Here is a 20,965-nt window from a genome sequence, read left to right as displayed (position 1 = left end):
AACCAGGCTATGTCTGGAGCAGAAAGACTTTGCTCAGGAGCACAATCCAAAGATCCTCTATTCTTCTGAGGATCTGAGCAACGGCAGGGGTCACCCCTGGTAAAGGGGGTTTAACTCTATTTGTCTCCTTTCCTCACAACCTTTCTAATGTCACAGCTTGAGGTGAAATGTGATCAGTGTTGGAGCTGATGTGGATCTCAGCCTGCCCTTTCCCTGATCCTGTCTGGACACTCTTTGCTTTTCACTGTGGGCTAAAAGACCCGTAGCTGGGCTGTACTGCTGTATGTTCTATTGGGCTCATTTCAAAAGCACAAAGCACTGCTCCAATGTGATCTTCCAGTCTTTGCTGTGTGCTGCGCTGTCCAACAAAATTAACTGGTTGGCCAAAACTCCAAATTCCTAGACAAGTCCAAAACACCAGGGCAATACTGCTGCAGCAAACACACGAGATGAAGTGGCTGGGTCTGAGTTACTCTGCTTACATTTGAAAATCACTTCACCCAGTTTACACCCACTGCAGCCTGGCTCCTTGATTCTAGTACGAAAACAAAAGAATACAGATGCAGAATCAGGAAAACCAACAGGATGCTGCAATAGAAGTTTCAATGTTTTAGGAACAGCTTCCACCCCACTGCCATGAGATTTCTGAATGGACAATGAATCCATGTACACTACCTCACTATTTTTTTAATCCTTCTTTGCCTTCTTTTTGGACTACAGATTTCTTTTATATTTTCTATTGTAATTTATAGTTTTTACTATTATGTATTGCAATGTACTACTGCCAAACAACAATATATTTTACAATGAATGTCAGTGATATTAAATCTGATCTGATCTACACACAAAGTGCTGGAGGAACTCAGCATGTCAGGTAGCATCCATGGAGGGGAATAAGCGGCCAATGTATGCTGGAAGAACAGAATGGATTTCATATGTTTTCCAGTGACCGCAGAGGCTTCTGCCAGGTGCTCTGGTTTTCTCCCACATTCCAAAGATAAATGGGTTATACTGGTCACATGGGTGGCACGGGCCTCTTGAGCTGGAGGGGACCCTTACTGTGTTGAATTTCCAAATAAAAATAAAATAAATAAACTCCACACATCAGGCAGCATCTATGGAGCCAAAAGGCATGTGTCGAAATTTCAGGCCAAGACCCTGCATTAGAGGCTGGTAGGTGCAAAGTAAAACGAGATGGGGGGGTGAGGGGGAGGGGGGTTCACCTGCGCTCCTTCCAACCTTGTTTGCTGCAGAGATATAAAAATGGAGGGCTATACGGTAGTGAACGGTAAGATCGAACTTAAGAGTAGGTTAAAGCGGCTGCACAACATTAGAGGCCGAATGGCCTGTATTGTGTAGCAATCTTCAATGTTCTGTACCCTATGTTCAGTACCCATGATGTGGCCTCCTCAACACTGGAGAAGGGTCTCGACCCGAAACGTTAACTGCACTTTTTCCATAGATGTTGCCTGGCCTGCTGAGTTCCTCCAGCATTTTGTGTGTGCTACAGATAGGAAGAGCATTCTTTATTCTGCTTGGGAAGCTTACAAACCAACATTCTGAACACAGTCTTCTCTGGTTTTATGTAATCGTCAGCCCCGGTGAGGGCTCGGTAACCTACACTCCCAGTGCTCTTCTCCCACACCCTTACCTGCCCACCTGGATTTCTTCTCCCTTCATTCACCTCTCTCATCCCATCCCCCTGCCCTACCTGGTTCCATCTGTCCATAACCCCCCCACCACCACCCACCAGCTTCTGTTTATTTCTTCCTTGTGCTGCTAAACACTGAAATCTTCCCTATTCCCTCTCTGCCCTGATCAGGGTCTTGAACAAAGAGCTCACTCTCACCTTTTGCCTCCACAGATTCTGCCTGACCGGCTTGAGTTCTTCTAGAATCCTGTTTTTCCTCTCCCTGGCACTTTATTCCAGGCAGACGTACATTTCCAAGTGCAAAACCTCCGGAAGCTCCTGATTTCCACTACCACCACTGTCACATCTCGGACTCCATCCCTGCCTCAGCTCAGCCTCCAGCCTCCACCATTCCCACACTTTCCTGTCGAGTCTCCTTCCTCAGCTCTGTGACCCTGCAGGGTCCTCACTTGTACCGGTTTCCACTCGCATAGCACCCCTGTGCTTCCCGAACCGCACTGACACACAATATGCTGGAGGAACTCAGCAGGTCAGGCAACATCTATGGAAATGAAAAAGCAGTCAATGTTACAGGCTGAGACCATTCATCAGGACAGAAACACTGACTGTTTATTCTTTTCCCTAGATGCTGCTTGACCTGGTGAGTTCCTCCAGCATTTTGTGTGTATTGCTCTGGATTTCCAGCCTCTGTAGCATCATGTGTTTATGATTTGCTGAACCACACCGATCTTGTTTGAAAAAGTCATTTTCAAATCCGTGCAGGTCCTTGTCCTTCCCCTTTCCTTTCGCTGTAACCTCCTACAGCACTACTCAGGGGTTCCTGGACTGCTACAGATCTCGTGTTTAATTCTATGTTTAAAACCCTCCCCTGACAGGATCCCCTCAAGCCTCCTCTTTAAGGCGAGTTTTTTTAAACCTGACTCTGCCTAAGGTTTCAGTTCCCTACCCTAATACTCTCTTGTCCGACTCTTTGACGGCGGTAAGATTTGTTTGCACTCCAAGCACCATGAAGATACAAATTGCTTTCAGAATACGACTCATGAAGATCCACTGGTGCCCTGCATGAAGAAAATGCCAGCTTACCTGGAGCTCTGTAAAATCCTTTGCCACGACTCCTTGTTCAATAAAAGCCAGCAACGCTGGCTTTCTGCAAAGAATCTGAGAGAAGGGTTAAGGACTGCAATCAAGTACTTCAAGCGAATGATTAATCCTGGGTACAACTCAGTAAGCCCAGTCCCAACGTTAACATGGACTGGAGTTATAAAGCAGCAACTCGCAAACGGGTGAGGCAACTAATCAACATCACACCAAGGTTACAGCATCACAGAAACAGGACGTTCAGCCCATCTAGTCAGTGCTGAACCATTATTCTGCCTAGTCCCATTGACCCGCATCCACACCATAGCTCTCCAAACTTCTCTTAAATGATACAATCAAATCCGCATCCACCACTTCTGTGGTCAGGTTGAATCTCAGTAACCAATAAGCCACTGGAAAATTGATGAAAACAACCAGTGGAAGGAAATTGATTTTGAAAATGCAGGGAAGACAACCACACCCCAAAAGATCTTTAGTTAACATTAGGATTTGGACAGGTACCCCATCAGTCCTAGCTTGAACTGTCGATTAATGAGACAGACAAAACTCAAAGCCCGGTTGTGGGTTGAAGGATACAATCCGATTGGAGGACTGGCTCCAGCACATGACACCAGGGATGATGTCACCCACTCGCAGTCTCTCCGCCAGAAGTCGACAGTTGCTCACGTGGTCCGAGAGGTGAGTTGTAGGCAGGAAGGCAGCCACTTGCTCGGGTAAGATGGAGACCTCCAGCCCGTCCTTCGCCTTCACCAACACTTTCACATCAACTATCTGAAAGACGCATCACAGAGTGAAACATGTCAGCAGCCAGGAAAGCACTTCGACAGATGAGACAGTGATCAAAGTAACAGGATAGTCAGATGACTGTTTTTGCTGTTCAGTGAGATCTTGTGTCATTGACATCTTGACAAGACCTTTCTGCATTTACCCACAAAATGGTGATTGGTGGCATGGGAGAGAAGTGGTTAGTAAACAGCAAGAGTGACCAGGGTTCGATTACATTGATGTCTGTAAGGAGCTCGTTCCTTCTCTCCATGACAACACAAGTTTCCTCTGGGTTCTCCAGTTTCCTCCCACGTTCCAAAGGACAACAGGTTAGTGGTTTAATTGGTCACGAGTGTAACTGGGCAGCGTGGACTCACTGGGTCAGAAAGGCCTGTTACCATGTTGTACTCCAAAATAAAAAGAACGTGAATCTCCACTTTGATGTGGCAGGCAAGGCTCTTACTGACAAGTCAGGAGGATAAAGGACTAGATGCCCAATAGCCACAGAGCAAAGTTTCAAAAACGTTATAGCAAAGGGTCTCCAGTGCCTTTTCAGTTGAGATAAAAGATCCAGCGGCAGGAAGTTGAGCAGGAAAGAGTTTGCAGTGACTACAGTAGCAAGCACTTCTCTCTCATATAGAACTTAAATCACACACTTGGTCACTAATTATTTTTAATGGGTCTTACTGATCCAAATTTGCTTCCACCTTCTCAATACTGAAAGACCCCAGACCATCACACACCCCTCTCTGAATTCACTAGCCTCCGCATCCTTTGCCTTGGTAATTATCAATGAGAAATATTTATCCAAGACCTCACTCACCCCCTGGTCCCACACACACTGCTCCTTAGGTTCCCTTACCCTTTCCGTACTCTTAATACACGACTACAACGACTTGGGGTTACCCGACAAGGGAATCTCATGAGTTCTAGAATTTCATGATTTTGTAATTGGTTTGTTCAGTTCTCTTCATATTCCCCAAGAGAGTCACCCAGTTCCAGCTGTCTATACCAAGTACCAGCTTCCAATCTGATTAAAGCTTCAACATCCTTTGTCATCCCTAATCTTTCCAACTTTGCCTTTCACGTTCACTGGCACGGATCTCCCAAAAACTCTTTCTATGGGTTTCCAGTGGTCAGGTGTCAGCAAGCACCTGCTCCCAATATACTTCCACCAGCTCCTCTCTATTGAAATCAGCCTTTCTTCCCTTCCCTTTTCCCCACTTTAACTTCATGCCTTGGTATGACTACGTAGTCATAGAGCAATGCAGCATGGAATCAGGCCCCCTGGCTCAACCAGATAGCCCCAATCCCCTGCCTTTGGCCAGTATCTCTCCCAGCCTCGCCCTTCATAACTATTACCATTGCATCTACCCCAACCACTTCCATATACCCTCCACCCTCTGGGTGGAAAAGCTGTTCCTCAGGTCCCTTTTAAATCTTTCCCCTCTCACCCCAAATCTACCTCCCCTAGTTTTAAACTCTCCCACCTGGGAAAAACAGTTACCTCATCTATCTCACCCATAATTTAAAACATTTCTACAAGGTCTCCACCTCATTCTCCTATGGTCCAAGGAAGAACAACTAGTGTGTCTTCTCCTATAACTCAGGCCCTCCACCCTCATAAATCTTCTCTGCACTCGTTCAGCTCCACAGGGTGACCAAAACTGTAGACAATATTCCAAGTGCGGACCCGCCAACAACTTATACAACTGCAACATAACATCCAAGACCTATACTAACTGCTTGGGCTGACGAAACGTACAGAACGCAAAAGACAGCAGTGACTACATCTGATTGATTGGAAACACTTGGCCATCGGTGATGCTGTTGAAGCCTCAGTCTCCACCTGCCATACTGTACCTTTCCAGTCGGGTACCCAGCGGCTCCTTCACTTTCCTGGGAAATGCTGTCAGCTCCGGTTCCCAGTTCCTGTCCAAGAGCATCGCCACGGGGTTTAAGAGACAGCAGCAGCTTCTCCTGGTCTGGGTTACACTTCAGGACTGTGGCCTTCACAACCTGGGGAGCAAAAATGACCAGAAATGGCTAGGTGGCATAGTAATTAGTGGAACACTTTATAGCAGTCGTGACCTGGGTTCAATTCCTGCCACTCTTTCTCTAAGGTGTTTGTGAACGTGCGAGCTTCCTCCCACATTTCAAAGACGTATAAAGTAGAGTTAGCATGTTGTGGACATGCTATGTTAGCACTGGAAGCAGGAAGACACTTGTGGACTACCCAGCACGATCCTCACTGGTCATTAATAATTTCACCACAAGTTTCGATGTACTTGTGAGAAATAAAGCTCATCTTTGTCTGATGGCGTGGGTGGTAAGAGAACTTTTGTTCAAAGATTTTTTTTAGATTTGAGCAAGCAATTGAAGAGGAACGCCTTTTCCAGGAAATGTGTAGGTCACCCTGGGGATGCAGCCTACTTCGTCATGGAGTCTCCCCTCACCTGGCCAACGTAGAAGACCTTCTCAGGGAAGGGTGGGGGTTCGACACTCAACTCATGCCGTGGGACCAGTCCTCGAACGTCACCATAGAAGCAGATGATACAGCCGAATGGTTTCACACAGACAACGTAACCATGGACTGACTGCCCAGGCACAGCCTCTGCGTAACACGCAATTACGGGGAGTTTCGACTTCACCAACGTCTTCTTCCGAGTTAAAGTAACCTTCTTGGTCTCAGCGTTTACCTTCAGCACCTGGGGAACAAGCAGCAATTAGGTGAACTGATAAGGCAAGGACTCGCAACAGTACACTGGCAGCAGCGGTTTACAGTTAATACTGCAGGCTGTCAAAGGAGGCGCTCGAGAAGCTCAAACAGCTGGAGTTCACGGCCAACACGGCTTGGTGGGCCAAAGGAGGGTGGGTTCTGTGCTGTATGACAATAACGGATCCTGCAACTATATGGTTTAGAAATCAATCTGCAATGTACGAGAACTAACGTGACAAGATATACATTGTGCTCATCCCTGCTCGCTGAGCACAGCACAAGAGAGGTGAGCCTGCAGACCCCAGCACTGCTTCACATTTAGAGATCCTGGCTGCAACAACAGTCGCAGCTTGTCTCCATAGCCTTGATTGTGCAACACCTGAAGTGAGACAAAGTCGCATTGTACCGGTGACCAACCTGCACACTGCTCCAGATATACACTGATCCTGTACATTGTCTCTTTCCTCCCATACTGTACCAGATATCAAACATCCTCCATACTGTCTCAGTCTCCATCACACTGTACCAGACACCAAACCCCCCTCCACACTACCCGTCTCACCACACTATCCCAGACATTGAACACCCTCCACATTACCCCAGTACCAGACATAAAGTGTACATTGTCCGAGTCCCAAAACACACTGTACCAGACACCAAACCCACTTCACACTACTTGTCTCACCACACTGTCCCAGACATTGAACACCCTCCACATTACCCCAGTACCAGACATAAAGTACCGTGTACACTGTCCTAGTCCCATCACACTGTACCAGACACCAAACATCCTCCACACTATCTCAACTTCTCTCCACATTGTACCAGACACCGAACACCTTGTACACTATCCCATTCCTCCCAACACTGCTAGATACTGAACACTCTGTACTGTTTCAATCCACCCTCCAACCCGTACCAGACTCTGAACACCCTGTACCCTGTCCCATTTACCCCCAGACCATTCCAGACACTGAACACTGTCCCATTCCTCCCAACCCTGTACAGACACTGAACACTGTCCCATTCCTCCCAACCCTGTACAGACACTGATCACTGTCCCATTCCTCCCAACCCTGTACAGACACTGTACACTGTCCCATTCCTCCCAACCCTGTACCAGACACTGAACACTGTCCCATTCCTCCCAACCCTGTACAGACACTGATCACTGTCCCATTCCTCCCAACCCTGTACAGACACTGTACACTGTCCCATTCCTCCCAACCCTGTACCAGACACTGAACATTGTCCCATTCCTCCCAACCCTGTACAGACACTGTACACTGTCCCATTCCTCCCAACCCTGTACACACTGAACACTGTCCCATTCCTCCCAACCCTGTACCAGACACTGAACACTGTCCCATTCCTCCCAACCCTGTAGACATTGAACACTGTCCCATTCCTCCCAACCCTGTACAGACACTGAACACTGTCCCATTCCTCCCAACCCTGTACCAGACACTGAAAACTGTACCATTCCTCCCAACACTGTACATTGTACCATTCCTCCCAACACTGTACAGTCCCATTCCTCCCAACACTGTACAGACACTGAACACTGTTCCACCCCTCCCAACCCTGTACAGACACTGAACACTGTTCCATTCCTCCCAACCCTGTACAGACACTGAACACTGTCCCATTCCTCCCAACCCTGTACAGACACTGTACCCTGTCCCATTCCTCCCAACCCTGTACAGACACTGAACACTGTCCCATTCCTCCCAACCCTGTACAGACACTGTACACTGTCCCATTCCTCCCAACCCTGTACAGACACTGAACACTGTCCCATTCCTCCCAACCCTGTACCAGACACTGAAAACTGTACCATTCCTCCCAACACTGTACATTGTACCATTCCTCCCAACACTGTACACTGTCCCATTTACCCCTCAGACTGTTCCAGACACTGAACACCGTCCCATTCCTCCGAACACTGTACCAGACACTGTACACTGTCCCATTCCTCCCAACACTGTACCAGACACTGAAAACTGTACCAATCCTCCCAACACTGAACACTGTCCCATTCCTCCCAACACTGTACAGACACTGAACACTGTTCCATTCCTCCGAACACTGTACCAGACACTGTACACTGTCCGATTCCTCCCAACACTGAACATTGTCCCATTCCTCCCAACACTGTACAGACACTGAACACTCTTGTACATTTTCCCATACCCCCCCCACACACAACAATGCACCAGATATTGAAGTGTTTACCCTGCACTTTATTTTGTCTCCAACGCTGTACATCTTTTCTGGATGCTTCAGTGGGACGTCTGCCAGGTGTGTTCGAGGCACCAGACCCCGGATGTGGTCTGTCAACTTCACAAGGACCCCAAATTTCTCCAGGGAGGCGACCGTACCCTGAACAGCAGCAAAGCATGATAGCCAGGCATCAGAAAAGCCGCTGGAAGAGGGCTACAGACTGTCCATTTTACACGAACTATGGCAACTAACCACTAAATGCAGGTGACAGTTTACAGGCTGTACCGAGGATGCTGAATACCCAATTAGCAGACAGAACAGTCTCAGAAAGTCGCAGCGGTGATCATATTACTGCCTAAAGGTCATTGGGTGACAATGGTGGGGTTATTAAAACATTAGTCTTGGGTGTAACGCAGGATTCACTGAGAACACGAGGAAAAAGCTTTGTAAACTTCACTTCACTGAGTAATCTTATGAGACCGCCCCCATTTCTGAGGTGAGAAACAAACCTCAGCACAGTGTGAGAACCAAGGGAAGGCTGATTTTGGGAGGTAATTACATCAAGTGCATTTCAGCTTCCTCCTGGGGGAAGCTTTCAATAGGGGCATGGTATGGGCTGGTAACAGGCTGGGTGGTACTCTGTTTAAGAATGCTGGTCAAGAGCTTTAGAGCACATGGGTCCACCGGGTTGGTTGTGAGAGCAGCAAGGAGGGGTTGGTGCAGCTAATTTACCTGGTTCTCAACAGTATAAGAAGAGATGGATGAAGAGACACAGGTGTGGTCTGGAGTACAACCAGCAGGATGGCAAGGGATGGATGGAGTTAGTCAGGAGCTTGAGATGAAAGGAGAGCCACAAGCAACACTGTACTCGTGGCTCGGGACTGGCTGATTTGGGATTTGTCACAGCAAGCACCTACCTCAATCACCTGTCCCGGGACGATATCGTGATACCTCAAAAATGGGGCTTCAATAATGGTCCTGAAAATCAAAAAACACAGAATAAGGTGTGTGAGTGCCTAGTGACTAGGGCACATTCCTCCAATCTTTGCCCACTGCAAAGCTTGCGATTAAGTGTCCATTCTAAGGATTTTGAGCAAAACTCTAAAACACAAAAAAACCACCTCATCTTAATTCAGAACAGCATATCACTGCAAAGGCCAGAAGATCAGTGGACATATGTCTAACCCTTGCTGCCCTTGGCCAAGGAGAGTGCAACAGACAGAGCAGAGGGGGAATTCATTCAGTGGCTAACCTGCTTACTTTGAGGAGGAAGCATTACTCATGATCTAACCCATGACGTGGCTGGCATGGGAGTGTGTGACGGGGCAATGCTGAGGGAGATCCGCTCCACGTGATGGAGCGGTGCACAGGGAGATGGGTTATTGTCACACGGATGTATTTGGGCGCTGTGGGCTCATTGGGGCCTGCTACAGTGCTGCACCTCTAAATAAATAGCTTATCCTTATGCCACTAGTTAAACTGCTGATGATGGACAGTCACGTCGTCACTCACTGTTTCAGTGATACCAGGGCCATTTGCTCCATGGCTGCATGGTCGATGATCCGACACTGGTGCTTGGTGCCCTTCCTGAAAACGTTGGCAGCCGAAGTCATCTTCGTGTCAGATAGGTGAAACACCTGGAATGACAAGGGGCAGATGTTAGGCATCAATTATCGAAGGTCTGTGTTGTGAAATTCAGCTTGCCCCGACAAACAGCGGCACACGTGGGCACACTGTGTACCGCGAGCATGCTATGTTGGCGCTGGAATGTGCAGCGACACTTTCAGGCTGCCCCCAGCACACCCTTAGGTTGTGTTGATCGTTAACGACACGTCTCACTGCTTTGGGATTAAATGAATCTGAATCCAATCAACTTTCTCAAGACGGAAAATATTACCAAGCTCGGCCTTAGTGGCTCCAGCATGAGGGGAGCGTCACGCTGCTGTATGCACTGAGGGGGAGGTCAGTAATGTAGTGAGGGGTCCTGGTTGGGGTGCTGTGCTGGTAGAGGAGAGCAGGGGAGTACCAAAAGGCCATTCTTTTGAACAAAGTGTTAAAGTGAGGGGCACAGCAGGATGCCCTCAGCAACTACTGTGCCAGTTCTCTCCAAAGCTCCATATTTATCCCTCAAGCAGGATTGCTTAAACACCCAGTGTAGGTTACAGGAACAGCTGAGGGCAGCTAGGCGCCACAGCGGTTAGTATAAGTCTCTTTCAGCACCAGCAACCCCAGTTCAATTCCTGCTGCTGTCTGTAAGGAGTTTGCATGTTGACAGCTGTGTATCTGCCACATCCCAAAGACGTATGGGTTAGTAGGTTAATTGTTCGCATGGGTGTAATTGGGCAGCGTGGGCTCATTCGGCCAGAACGGCCTGTTACCTTTGCTATATCTCTAAATAAATTAATGTTGGCTGTCACATTTCTAGCACTATTACTGCGTGTCGATATCTAAGTAACCCCTGAAGATTCCTTTGAGGTGCTGACGATAGGCAAAATACAAGTTCCTCTGAACTCCAGTTTCACAGATACGTGGCAGCATCAGCTGTGAAAATTCACCCTTGGGTGGAAGACAGATCTACTCACACGCGAGAAGGCAAACGACCCGTCCTCCAGCCGAAAGGTGACACCAGCACCCTTGTGGTAGCACAGCACCGTACACCGCTCCAGGACCTCTCCGATGCTCTGCCCACCTGGCTGTCGCACCATGGCGCCGGGCTGCAGGAAGACGGGCCGAAGGGTCAGGTGCACGGACTTGGTATCCGGCTCGACGTACAGCACACAGGCCTTCACCTGGAGGAGAGACATAACGTGTGCAGCTTACTGCCAGGGAAACAGAGCTAACAGAGAATGCAGGGATGCATAAACAGCAAAACCAAATGAACAAAAGCACCCCTGAATGTTCAGCTGTAGGGTCACGCAGTGACGCACCACTACCGTGCCCAGACACTCACCTCCCCCCTACTCCATTCCCATTCCCTCAGGTGCCCGTCTCACCCCCGAAGCGCCCACATCCCCGTTCCCCTCCACACACACACCTTTCCCTCTTCTCTATTTCCCTCGAAGTCTGACCTTCTCCCCTCCATTCCCCTCAGCTAATACGAACACAGAGAAACGCGAGCCTCAGCTGAGGCTTGCTGAGCTAATTTAGATTAATGCATCTGTGAATGTCAGAGAGCGTACTTATTTCTACATTCCCTTCTGACATTCAGCCTATCGAGTCAGTGCCACCACATGGGAGCAATCTCATTCCCAGCAACCCACTCTCCCACAAATGTGTTCTTTAAATTTTAAATAAATGCTGCAATACAGGTGTTTGGTGTGACCAGGAAATGGTCACCTGCCCACAAGGTGGGATTGGCGTCTCCTGCCACCCCGCTGAACACTGCCACCATTATTCCCTTCAAGATAATCGGCAGACAGCGTCACTGAGTTCCTTGGCAGCGTGAAAATACCTACTTTACCATTGCACCCTTAAATTAGATTCTGTTAGGCCTGGGGTGTCAGGGGAGAATTCCCAGATTTCCCTCTGTGGACTGTCTGTGCTTCTCACTGTACAGCAGCCAACATAATCAAAGAACCAACCCACTCCGGACATTTTCTTTTCTCCCCTCTCCCATCAGGCTGTGGATAGAAGAACCTACCTTCAGGCTCGAGGACAGTTTCTACCCCACTGTTATCAGACTACTGAACCAACCTCTTGCCCGCTAAGATGATTTTACAATCTAACTTATGATCTTGCACTTTATAACTTACCTGCACTGTAACTCTTTAGTATTTGCAATTTATTCTGTATTTGTTTTACCTTATTCTAGCTCAATGTACTGTGAAACGATTTGATCTATAGGAACCGTCTGCAAGGCAAGCTTTTCACTGTATCCTGGTACACGTGACAATAATAAACGAACTCCAGTTTCGCTGCTGGTACTACCACAGTGGGGTGCCGGAGATGGGGAATAAGTAATGAGGGCAGGGGTTTCTAGTGGAGTGGGAAGAGTCATAGAACCGGCCAGATCTTCAATAGCCCATCTTCAAAATATATTCATAGATTCAATAGCACGATAGTCAGGAATGTGCCACATGTCACTAGCTCCTTTTGCCTACTTGTATTATTCTACATTACGTTGAAGACACTCCACAGACTCACCTTTTGACCCACGTGGTAGGTCCCGATTTTCTGTGGGTCTAGGTGCCTGAAGTCAACAATGCCCAACATGCCAGAGAGGAACTGCAGAACCAGACTGTGCGGATTCACCTGGAACACAAACATCACTTGGTTCTATTCTCGGAGAAACCATCCGCAGAAATCCGCAACATGTTATTGCAGGCGTGGGGCAGATACCATGTTTACTCCTAAAGCCCAGTACACAACCCAAGGCCACAGACATGGAGAGGGGAGGATGGCAGGTGAGACACCAAATGGAGTACCACCCAGAATTCAAATTTAAAACATGCCAGTGCTCACCAGATGATGGGCCCATTCTGATATTGGACTGTTCCACGTCCAGCCATTCAGTCAAATCTGATACAGTCTGACCCACCATACTCTGCACATTTTCCCACACCTGAACCCATTTCCCAATGTTTACATGATCAGGATTAATCGAGAGAATACTCCCATTGTGTAACACATTGCTTTCACTGCAGCCTCAGTCCTCTGGACTCAAAAACTCAAAGGGAAAACTCATGATTCTCATAAAACAGAGAAATAGCAGAAGTCTGACACTCAGTGCACAATGTTACTCCAAAAAAAAAACATGAGCGATTCTGTCCATGCTCTCCTCTACCGCCATGATGAGGCCAAACTCAGGTTGGAGGAGCAACACCTCATATTTAGTTGGGTAGCCCCCAACCTGACTGCATGGACATTGATTTCTGCAACTTCCAGTAATTGCTCCCTCCTTCACCTTCTCTCTTATTCCATCCCCCATTCTGGCTCCCCCCTCTCCTATACTCCTCTTTTCACCTGCCCATCACCTCCCTCTGGTGCCCCTCCTCCTCCTCCCATGATTCACTGCCATCTGTACGATTCCTTCTTCTTCAGCCCTGTACGTCTTCCACCTTCTTCCTCCTCCGCCTCCCCAACCCACTCACCTGATCTCACTGATCATCAGCTTGTATTCCTCACAACCCACTCACCACCTTTTTCAGGCCCCTTCCCTTGTCCTTTCCACCCACTGAAGGCTCTAGGCCTTTGTTGACTATTTATTCCCCTCCACAGATTCTGCCTGACCTGCTGAGAGTTCTTGCAGCACCTTGCATGTGTTGCAGGACAGGGGTTCCTTGCTAACTCACTGAGTTCAAGCCAAGGCAGTCTTGCTACACTATTTCCACATTCATCAGTTCTTCTATCTCTGAAAATCTAACCACAGTGGCCAAATAGAGGGCACAGAACTGCACATCACTAAAACAAGCCAGGATATACCCATTTCGTCGGACCATATCAATCCTATTTACTGTCCTCATAAACCCATCAACTCCCCGAGATTTTTCCCTTCATCTACACACCAGGGGTGATTTATCCCCCAACTCTGCACGTTGCTCGGGATGTGGGAGGAAAGCGGAGCACCCAGAGAGAACCCACATAGTCCCACTTCAGCACTGGGATGAGACAGCAGCTCTTCCAGCGGCAGTGCTGTGTGTTCCTCCCAAAGTCAACAGCACCTTGGTCAGGGATCAGTTACGATCTCAGTGACCGGACAACAGATTTGAGGAGCAACACAACAAGACCCTGGATCGTTAGAGATCTCCTCAGCTTTGGTTTCCTTGAGAGATGGAATTAGCCCCTCAACATCAACCAAATAATCTGGAACCTCACTGAGCCCACCTCTCAGCCTTTTGAAAGGGAAGACAACACAAGATGCCAAAAGCTGTACCTTCTGAACCTCAGCATTCACCACCAATCCAGGCAGCAAGCTACTAAGGCTCCACTTCTGATTGTCAGTGGCCGTTGCTGTAGCAACATCTGTCGATCGGACCGAAAGCTGGACAAACCGGCCATTGTCCTTGACTGACTCCAGCAGGAAGTTCAGGTACTGACCAACACGAAGAGGGTGTCCTGGGGGCACAGAAAAAACCCCAAAAACAGAATAACAATGTGGTACCCGATATTTCATGCAAGATATATTGGCATTGTCATGTGGTATCGTTCAATCACAAACTACTTTGTAGTGCTCGTCAGCTGTCAAGACACTCTCAAGACTTACAAAGTTTTTGAGCATTAAGTGTTACCAGAATGGAGCAGGGAGATTGGTAATAACTGTTTCTTTATTCAGATACAGCACAGTAACAGGTACTTCTGACCTACGGGTCCGCGCCACCCAGTTACACCCGTCTAACCAATTAACCTACTAACCCAAATGCCTTTGGGATTTGGAAAGAAACCCATGGAGGAGAGCGTACAAACTCTTCTTAGACAGCAGAATTAAATCTGGGCTGATGGCGTTGTGATAGTGTTACGCTAACTGCCGTCCTTAATTGATAACTCCAGAGAACACAGACTGCACGCCCCGAGTCAAGGCCAAGATTCTGATTCTGAATTACAGCACCTCCTGCCAGTTGATTATACCACCGAGAGTCTACAGAACTAGTGAAATAACAGAGACCATCCTTGAGGAAGACTTACCTTGGTTCCTGCTCTTAATATAATCCCGGGCTTTCTGGTGCGAGAGGAAGGCCTTGGTGGCTTTGACTCCGATGTCAATCAAATACCCATGATCCTCCACACTGGACACACAACCAGACAGCAGCTGAAGTTAGGGAAAAAGAGGGGCAAAGTGTGAACGGCAATAGGAACCCGGCCAATGGGAGCAGAGAACTGCGTGCACAATTACAACAATGCAAGGACGACCCTTAGTGGGAATTCCTTCAATCCCTGCTATCGCCGGGCAGTCAGGTTACAGGCCTACATAGGGTCAAGAAAAATACACAAAGAAAGGCCTGGTATGAGACACTGAACAGCAACATTCACTGTTTAGCAGAAAGTATAGAGTTGAAAGCATACACCACGTTAAATGTAAATCAGGTTGGAAGTTTTCTCTCCCTGAAGGAGTGACCTTATAGTGGTTTATAAGATCATGAGGGGCATAGATTAGTTGGCTGGTCTTTTCCCCAGAGAAGGGGAATCTAAAACTAGTGATACAGATTTAAGCTTAAACATGCTTTTGAGGGATTTGGGCCAAATGCAGGTCAATGGGACTTGTCAGATAAACACCTTGGTAAGTATGGATGAGATATCATTGAAACCTATTGAATTTTGAAAGACCTCGACAGAGTAGATTCAGAAGGATGTTCTCAATATTGGGGGCAATCTGGGACTGGAAGGCCTGTACAGCTTCAGAATAGAGGGATATTCATTTAGAACAGATGAGAAGAAATTTCTTTAGCCAGAGGGTGGAGAATCTGTGTAGTTCATTGTCACAGATGACTGTGGAGGCCAAGTCATTGGGTATATTTAAAGCAGAGGTTGATAGGTTCTTGATTAGTTAGGGTGTCAAAGATTACGGGGAGAAGTCAGGACAATTGGGTTCAGAGTGAAAGAGATCGGCTATGATGAAATGGTGGAGCAGACGTGAAGAGTCAAATGGCCTAATTCAGCTACTATGTTTTATGGTCTTATAAGGTGCTTGGTCTTTGAGGGAAACGCATGGTTTTCAGGGATCTTTGTCAAATGCAAGTCAATATGACTAGCTGGATGACACCATTAAGCCTATAAGCAATGTACAATTAGTTCTGGAAATGCTGGATGGCAGGATACAGTAAAATCAGGAGTGCTGGACATTGGAATTCGAGATCACAATTACCAATAGGTCGCCCTAGTACAGGGGAGGCATGCAGGCTTTGCAATGGGTATAGAAAAGGTTTTTAATTTATATTTAGTTATTTGATATACAGCACAGAATAGGCCTTTCTGGTGCTTTGAGCTGCACTGCCCAGCAACCCCCAGTTTAACTCAACGATGGGACAATTTACAATGACTAATTAATGACTAACCAGTATGTCTTTGGACTGTGGGAGGAGACCAGAGCAGCTGGGGAAACCAGGAAGGACGCACAGACACCTGACAAACGACAACAGAATTGAACACTGAGCTCTAACGCCCCAAGTTGTAATAACATTGCGCGGTACAGCGGCGCCCAAGTTTAGCAGCTCCCTACCCGGATTAGAGGAGTGAGGCACTAGGAGAGGTTGGACAAACTTGGATTGTTTTCTCTGGAGCATCAGAGGCAAGGGGAGACCTGACAGATGCTCATAAAACTATGAGAGGGTAGGCAGGATAGAAATGTCAGTTACTGGAGGACAAGGTGAGATGTACAGGGCAAGTTCTTTTTGATATCTTCTATTTACAGAGAGTTGTGGGTACTTGGGAGGGCTGCCGGGGATAGTGGTGGAAGCAGCAATGACTGCGGCATTCAAGAGGCTGTTAGAAATGCACATGAATATGTAGTAATGTGGATAACGTGCAGGTAGAAGGGATGCATTTTAATTTGGCATCGCGTTTGGCACAGACATCACGTGCCAAAGGGCCTGTTCCACCGCTATGTTCTAACTCACCATTCCTGTCTGCAACATCCCCGCTGACAGGGCTGCATTCACCTCCTTGGGGTTAATGGACAGCTTCAAGCTGTGGCGGTTCGTTTTCGTTGCCCCGAGCTGAGAAACGACACACCGTACTACCATTCCGGGGCTGTACAAGTCCGGGAGAGCGGTCAGATCCTGGGGAAAATTCAGAGGAAACAAAGCACTCAGAAACACGGCTGCAGGACACACCGCAGACAGGAGACAAAACCTTGTACCACCAACAAACTCAACCCGAGGCTCCCTCACCCCAAACAACCACAGGCCACTTCACTGACCTGCCTGAAGCTTGATTTCAATGTTTGTCTTTTCACAAAGTTGCAAGTCAATACACTTACAGCAAATCAGCACATTCATGGAACATGGAATAATGCTGTCCAGTGCAGGCCTTGCAGCCACAATGTCGTGCCAACCTTTTGATCTATTCAAAAATCAAGCCAATGCTTCCCTCCCACTTAGCCCTTTGTTCTTCTATCATCCAAGTGCCCATTTAACAGCCCCTAATGTATCTGCCTCTATCACCACCCCGAAACACATTCCATGCAACCACTCTGTGTAAATGAAAAAAGCTCTGAAGTCCTCCCTAAACTTTCCTCATATCATCTAAAAATTGTGCCCTCTCACTTTAGCCATTTCCGTCCTGGGAAAAAGTCTCTGGCCGCCCACTCTCTGTATGCCTCTCACCATCTTGTACACCTGTATTCAGTCACCTTCACTCTAAAGAGAAAAGCCCTACATCACTCCACCTATCCTTACAAGACACACTCGGAGCCAAGCACGGGGTTCCAGTGAGGACACAGCAGCAAAGCACCAGCTTTCCATTACAGACATTGGACTAACAGCCCAGAGGTTATCCAATATACACCGCCCTCCGAGTACAACTGCAGCGACTCTTCCCACCGAGCTTCGAGTGTAAGATTCAGAGAGCTCTACACCTGCATGGTACTCTTGGCAAGAATGCAGTGACGGGGAAGGGGCTGGGAACGGGGATTTGATTAACAAACACCCTTGGCCACTGCAAACAGCCCCCGGGAAGTTTTAGAAACTGAAAGATTGAGCTTGCATTGACACGGGTTTCCTGGCCTCTGCTCCACTGCTAATTCCAGAACACACAGAGTTGCCAGCATGAAGCCGAGTACTGCGTGTCCTGATGAACACACACAAAACGCGGGAGGACCTCAGCAGGTCAGGCAGCACCTGTAAAAAATGAACATCAATGTTTTGGGCCAGAAAGGAGGGTAGAAGCCAGTAACGGGAAGGGGACGGAGAAGGAGCTGGCAGGTGATTGGTTATGGAAAACAAGGCTGCAGGAAAGGACAGTAGTTCATGGAATAAGGGAAAAGTCTGTCCTGATACTCCAGATCCAGTTCCTGGCACAGACACAAAGTAGAAACTCATAAAACATGAGACTGTAAGAGATCAAACTCACCTCTGACAGGTCCTCATTGACCTGCTCACTCAAGGTCTGCGTAAGCGCGTCACAGATGCTGGTGAGGCTCACGTAGCCAGTGAGCCCATGGGGTAAACCGATGGCAAGTTCAAAGTCAGTCACCTCTTTCACACATCCGAGCAGCAGGGTTCCAACGGTCAGTTTCTGCATAGGGAAAGGAGCGAGAGAATAAACAAAATCCAGAGCAGGTATGTGATCCCAAGACCAAAAGATATAGAAGCAGACTTAGAACATTTGGACCATTCAGTCTGCTCTGCCATTTCATCACGGCTGATCCATTTTCCCCTTCAGCCCCAATCTCCTGTCTTTTCCCCGTATACTTTCATGCCCTGCCCAATCAAGAATCTATCAACCTCTGCCTTAAACATATATAAAGACTTGTCCTGCACAGCTGCCTGTGGCAAATAATTCCACAATCTCACCATGTTCTGACTAAAGAAGTTTCCCCTCATCTCTATTCTAAAAGGACACCCCTCTTTTCTGAGGTCCAGAGCTATCAAATGCTCTTCATATGACAAGCCATTCAATCCCGGAATCACTTTCCTGAACCTCCTTTGAACTCTCTCCAGTTTTAGCATATCCTTCTACGATACGGGGCCCAAAACTGCTCACAATACTCCAAGTGAGGCTCCACCAGTGCTTTATAAAGTCTCAACATTACATCCTTGCTTTGATATTCTAGTCCTCTTGAAATTAATGCTAATATTGCATTTGCCTTCCTCAACACAGATTCAATCTGCAAATTAACCTTCAGGGAATCCTGCACAAGGGCTCCCAAGTCCCTTTGCGCTTCAGATTTTTGTACTTTCTGTCCATTTAGAAAATAATCAACCCTTCATTTCTTCAACCAAAGTGCATGACCATACACTTCCTGACACAACATGCCATCTGCCATTTCCTTGCCTCTCTGCTTCCTCAAAATACTGGCCCCTCCACCTATCTTCATATCATCTGCAAACTTGGCCACAAAACTATTAATTCCATCATCCAAATCACTGACATATAACAAAAATAAAAACTGGTTTCCACACAGACCCCTGTGGAACACTAGTCACTGGCAGCCAACCAAGAAAGAGACTCCCTTTATTTCCACTCACTGCCTCCTGCCCAAATCACTCACTGCTTTATCCATTCTAGAACCTGTCCTGAAATACCACGGGGTCTTAGCTTGTTAAGCATCCTCATGTGTGGCACCTCGTCAAAGACCTGAAAATCTAAGTACACAACATCAACTGTATTTATCACGCTTGTTATTTCTTCAAAGAATTCTAACAGATTTGTCAGGCAAGACTTGAGGAAACCATGCCGAGTATGGCCCATTTTATCATGTGTCTCCAAGTACACTGGCACCATATCCTTAACAATCACCTCCAACATTTTCCCAACCACTGACTAACTGGCCTATATTTTCTTTCTTCTGCCTCTCTCTCTTCTTGAAGTGGGGTGACATTTGCAATTCTCCATTCTTCCGGAATCATTCCAGAATCGATTCATTCTTGAAAGATCATTACTAATGCCTCCACAATCTCTTCTGCCACCTGGGGTGTTCACCATCTGATCCAAGTGACTTATCTACCTTCAGACATTTCAGTTTCCCAAGAACCTTCTCCTTAATAATGGTAACTTCACACACTTCACTGTCCCTGAAACCTAGAACTTCTATCATACTGCTAGTGTCTTCCACTGTGAACTCCGATGCCAAATACTTATTCAGTTCATCTGCCATTTTCTTGTTCCCTATTACTACCTCTCCAGCATCGTTTTCCAGCAGTCGATATCTGCACTCACTTCTCTTTTACACTTTATGTATCTGATGAAACTTTTGGTATCCTCTTTAATATTATTGGCTAGCTTACTTTTGCATTCCATTTTTACCTCCCTTATTATTTTTTTTTAGTTGCCTTCTGCTGGTTTTTAAAATCTCCCCAATCCTCTAACTTCCCACTAATTTTTGCTCTATTATATGCCCTCTCTTTGGCTTGTATGTTGGCTTTGACATCCCTTGTTAGCCACAATTGTGTCATCTTGCCTTCAGACTACTTCTTCCTCTTCGAGATGTATATATCCTTTGCCTTCCAAATAGTTTTGCGAAATTACAGCCATTTCTGCTTTGCCATCATCTCTGCCAGTGTTCTTTCTGAATCGGTTCTGGCCAAATCCTTTCTCATGCCTCTGTAATTCCCTTTACTCCACTGTAATATTGATATATCTGACTTTAGCTTCTCCTTCTCAAATTTCATGATGAATCTGATCACATTATGATGATTTGCCACTAAGGGTTCTTTTACCATAAGCTCTCTTATCAATATTGGTCCATCGCCCAACACCCAATCGAAAACAGCTGATCCCCTAGTGGGCTCAAACACAGGAGTTCTAAAAAGCCATCTTGTAGGCATTCTATGAGCCCCTTACAGTTATAACCAAAGCTGAGAATGGAGGAGTCAAGGAGAAGGATCTAGTTTCTGTACCTAAGGAAGCCAGGAGCT

General features: G+C 47.1%; 1 protein-coding gene across 3 annotated transcripts in view; it reads right to left on the bottom strand.

The window, feature by feature from the left end:
* pdcd11 (programmed cell death 11) overlaps positions 1–20,965 on the bottom strand; it is a 71,840-nt gene that overhangs the window by 43,859 nt on the left and 7,016 nt on the right. For all 3 annotated transcript variants that reach the window (XM_063071427.1, XM_063071430.1, XM_063071429.1), the window contains exons 4-16: positions 18,459–18,623; positions 17,006–17,167; positions 15,078–15,201; positions 14,329–14,510; positions 12,600–12,707; positions 11,039–11,245; positions 9,969–10,093; positions 9,374–9,434; positions 8,469–8,615; positions 5,971–6,222; positions 5,378–5,533; positions 3,326–3,520; positions 2,735–2,809 (exon numbers count right to left, since the gene is read on the bottom strand). In XM_063071427.1, the coding sequence (XP_062927497.1) occupies positions 2,735–2,809; positions 3,326–3,520; positions 5,378–5,533; positions 5,971–6,222; positions 8,469–8,615; positions 9,374–9,434; positions 9,969–10,093; positions 11,039–11,245; positions 12,600–12,707; positions 14,329–14,510; positions 15,078–15,201; positions 17,006–17,167; positions 18,459–18,623 (1,959 nt within the window). The remainder of the gene's footprint in view (positions 1–2,734; positions 2,810–3,325; positions 3,521–5,377; positions 5,534–5,970; positions 6,223–8,468; positions 8,616–9,373; positions 9,435–9,968; positions 10,094–11,038; positions 11,246–12,599; positions 12,708–14,328; positions 14,511–15,077; positions 15,202–17,005; positions 17,168–18,458; positions 18,624–20,965) is intronic.

The sequence above is a fragment of the Mobula hypostoma genome, chromosome 19, assembly GCF_963921235.1.
Source record: "Mobula hypostoma chromosome 19, sMobHyp1.1, whole genome shotgun sequence".
NCBI classification, from domain to species: domain Eukaryota; kingdom Metazoa; phylum Chordata; class Chondrichthyes; order Myliobatiformes; family Myliobatidae; genus Mobula; species Mobula hypostoma.
The sequence above is the reverse complement of the archived record's forward strand: the minus strand, read 5'-3'. Positions and strand labels throughout refer to the sequence as shown.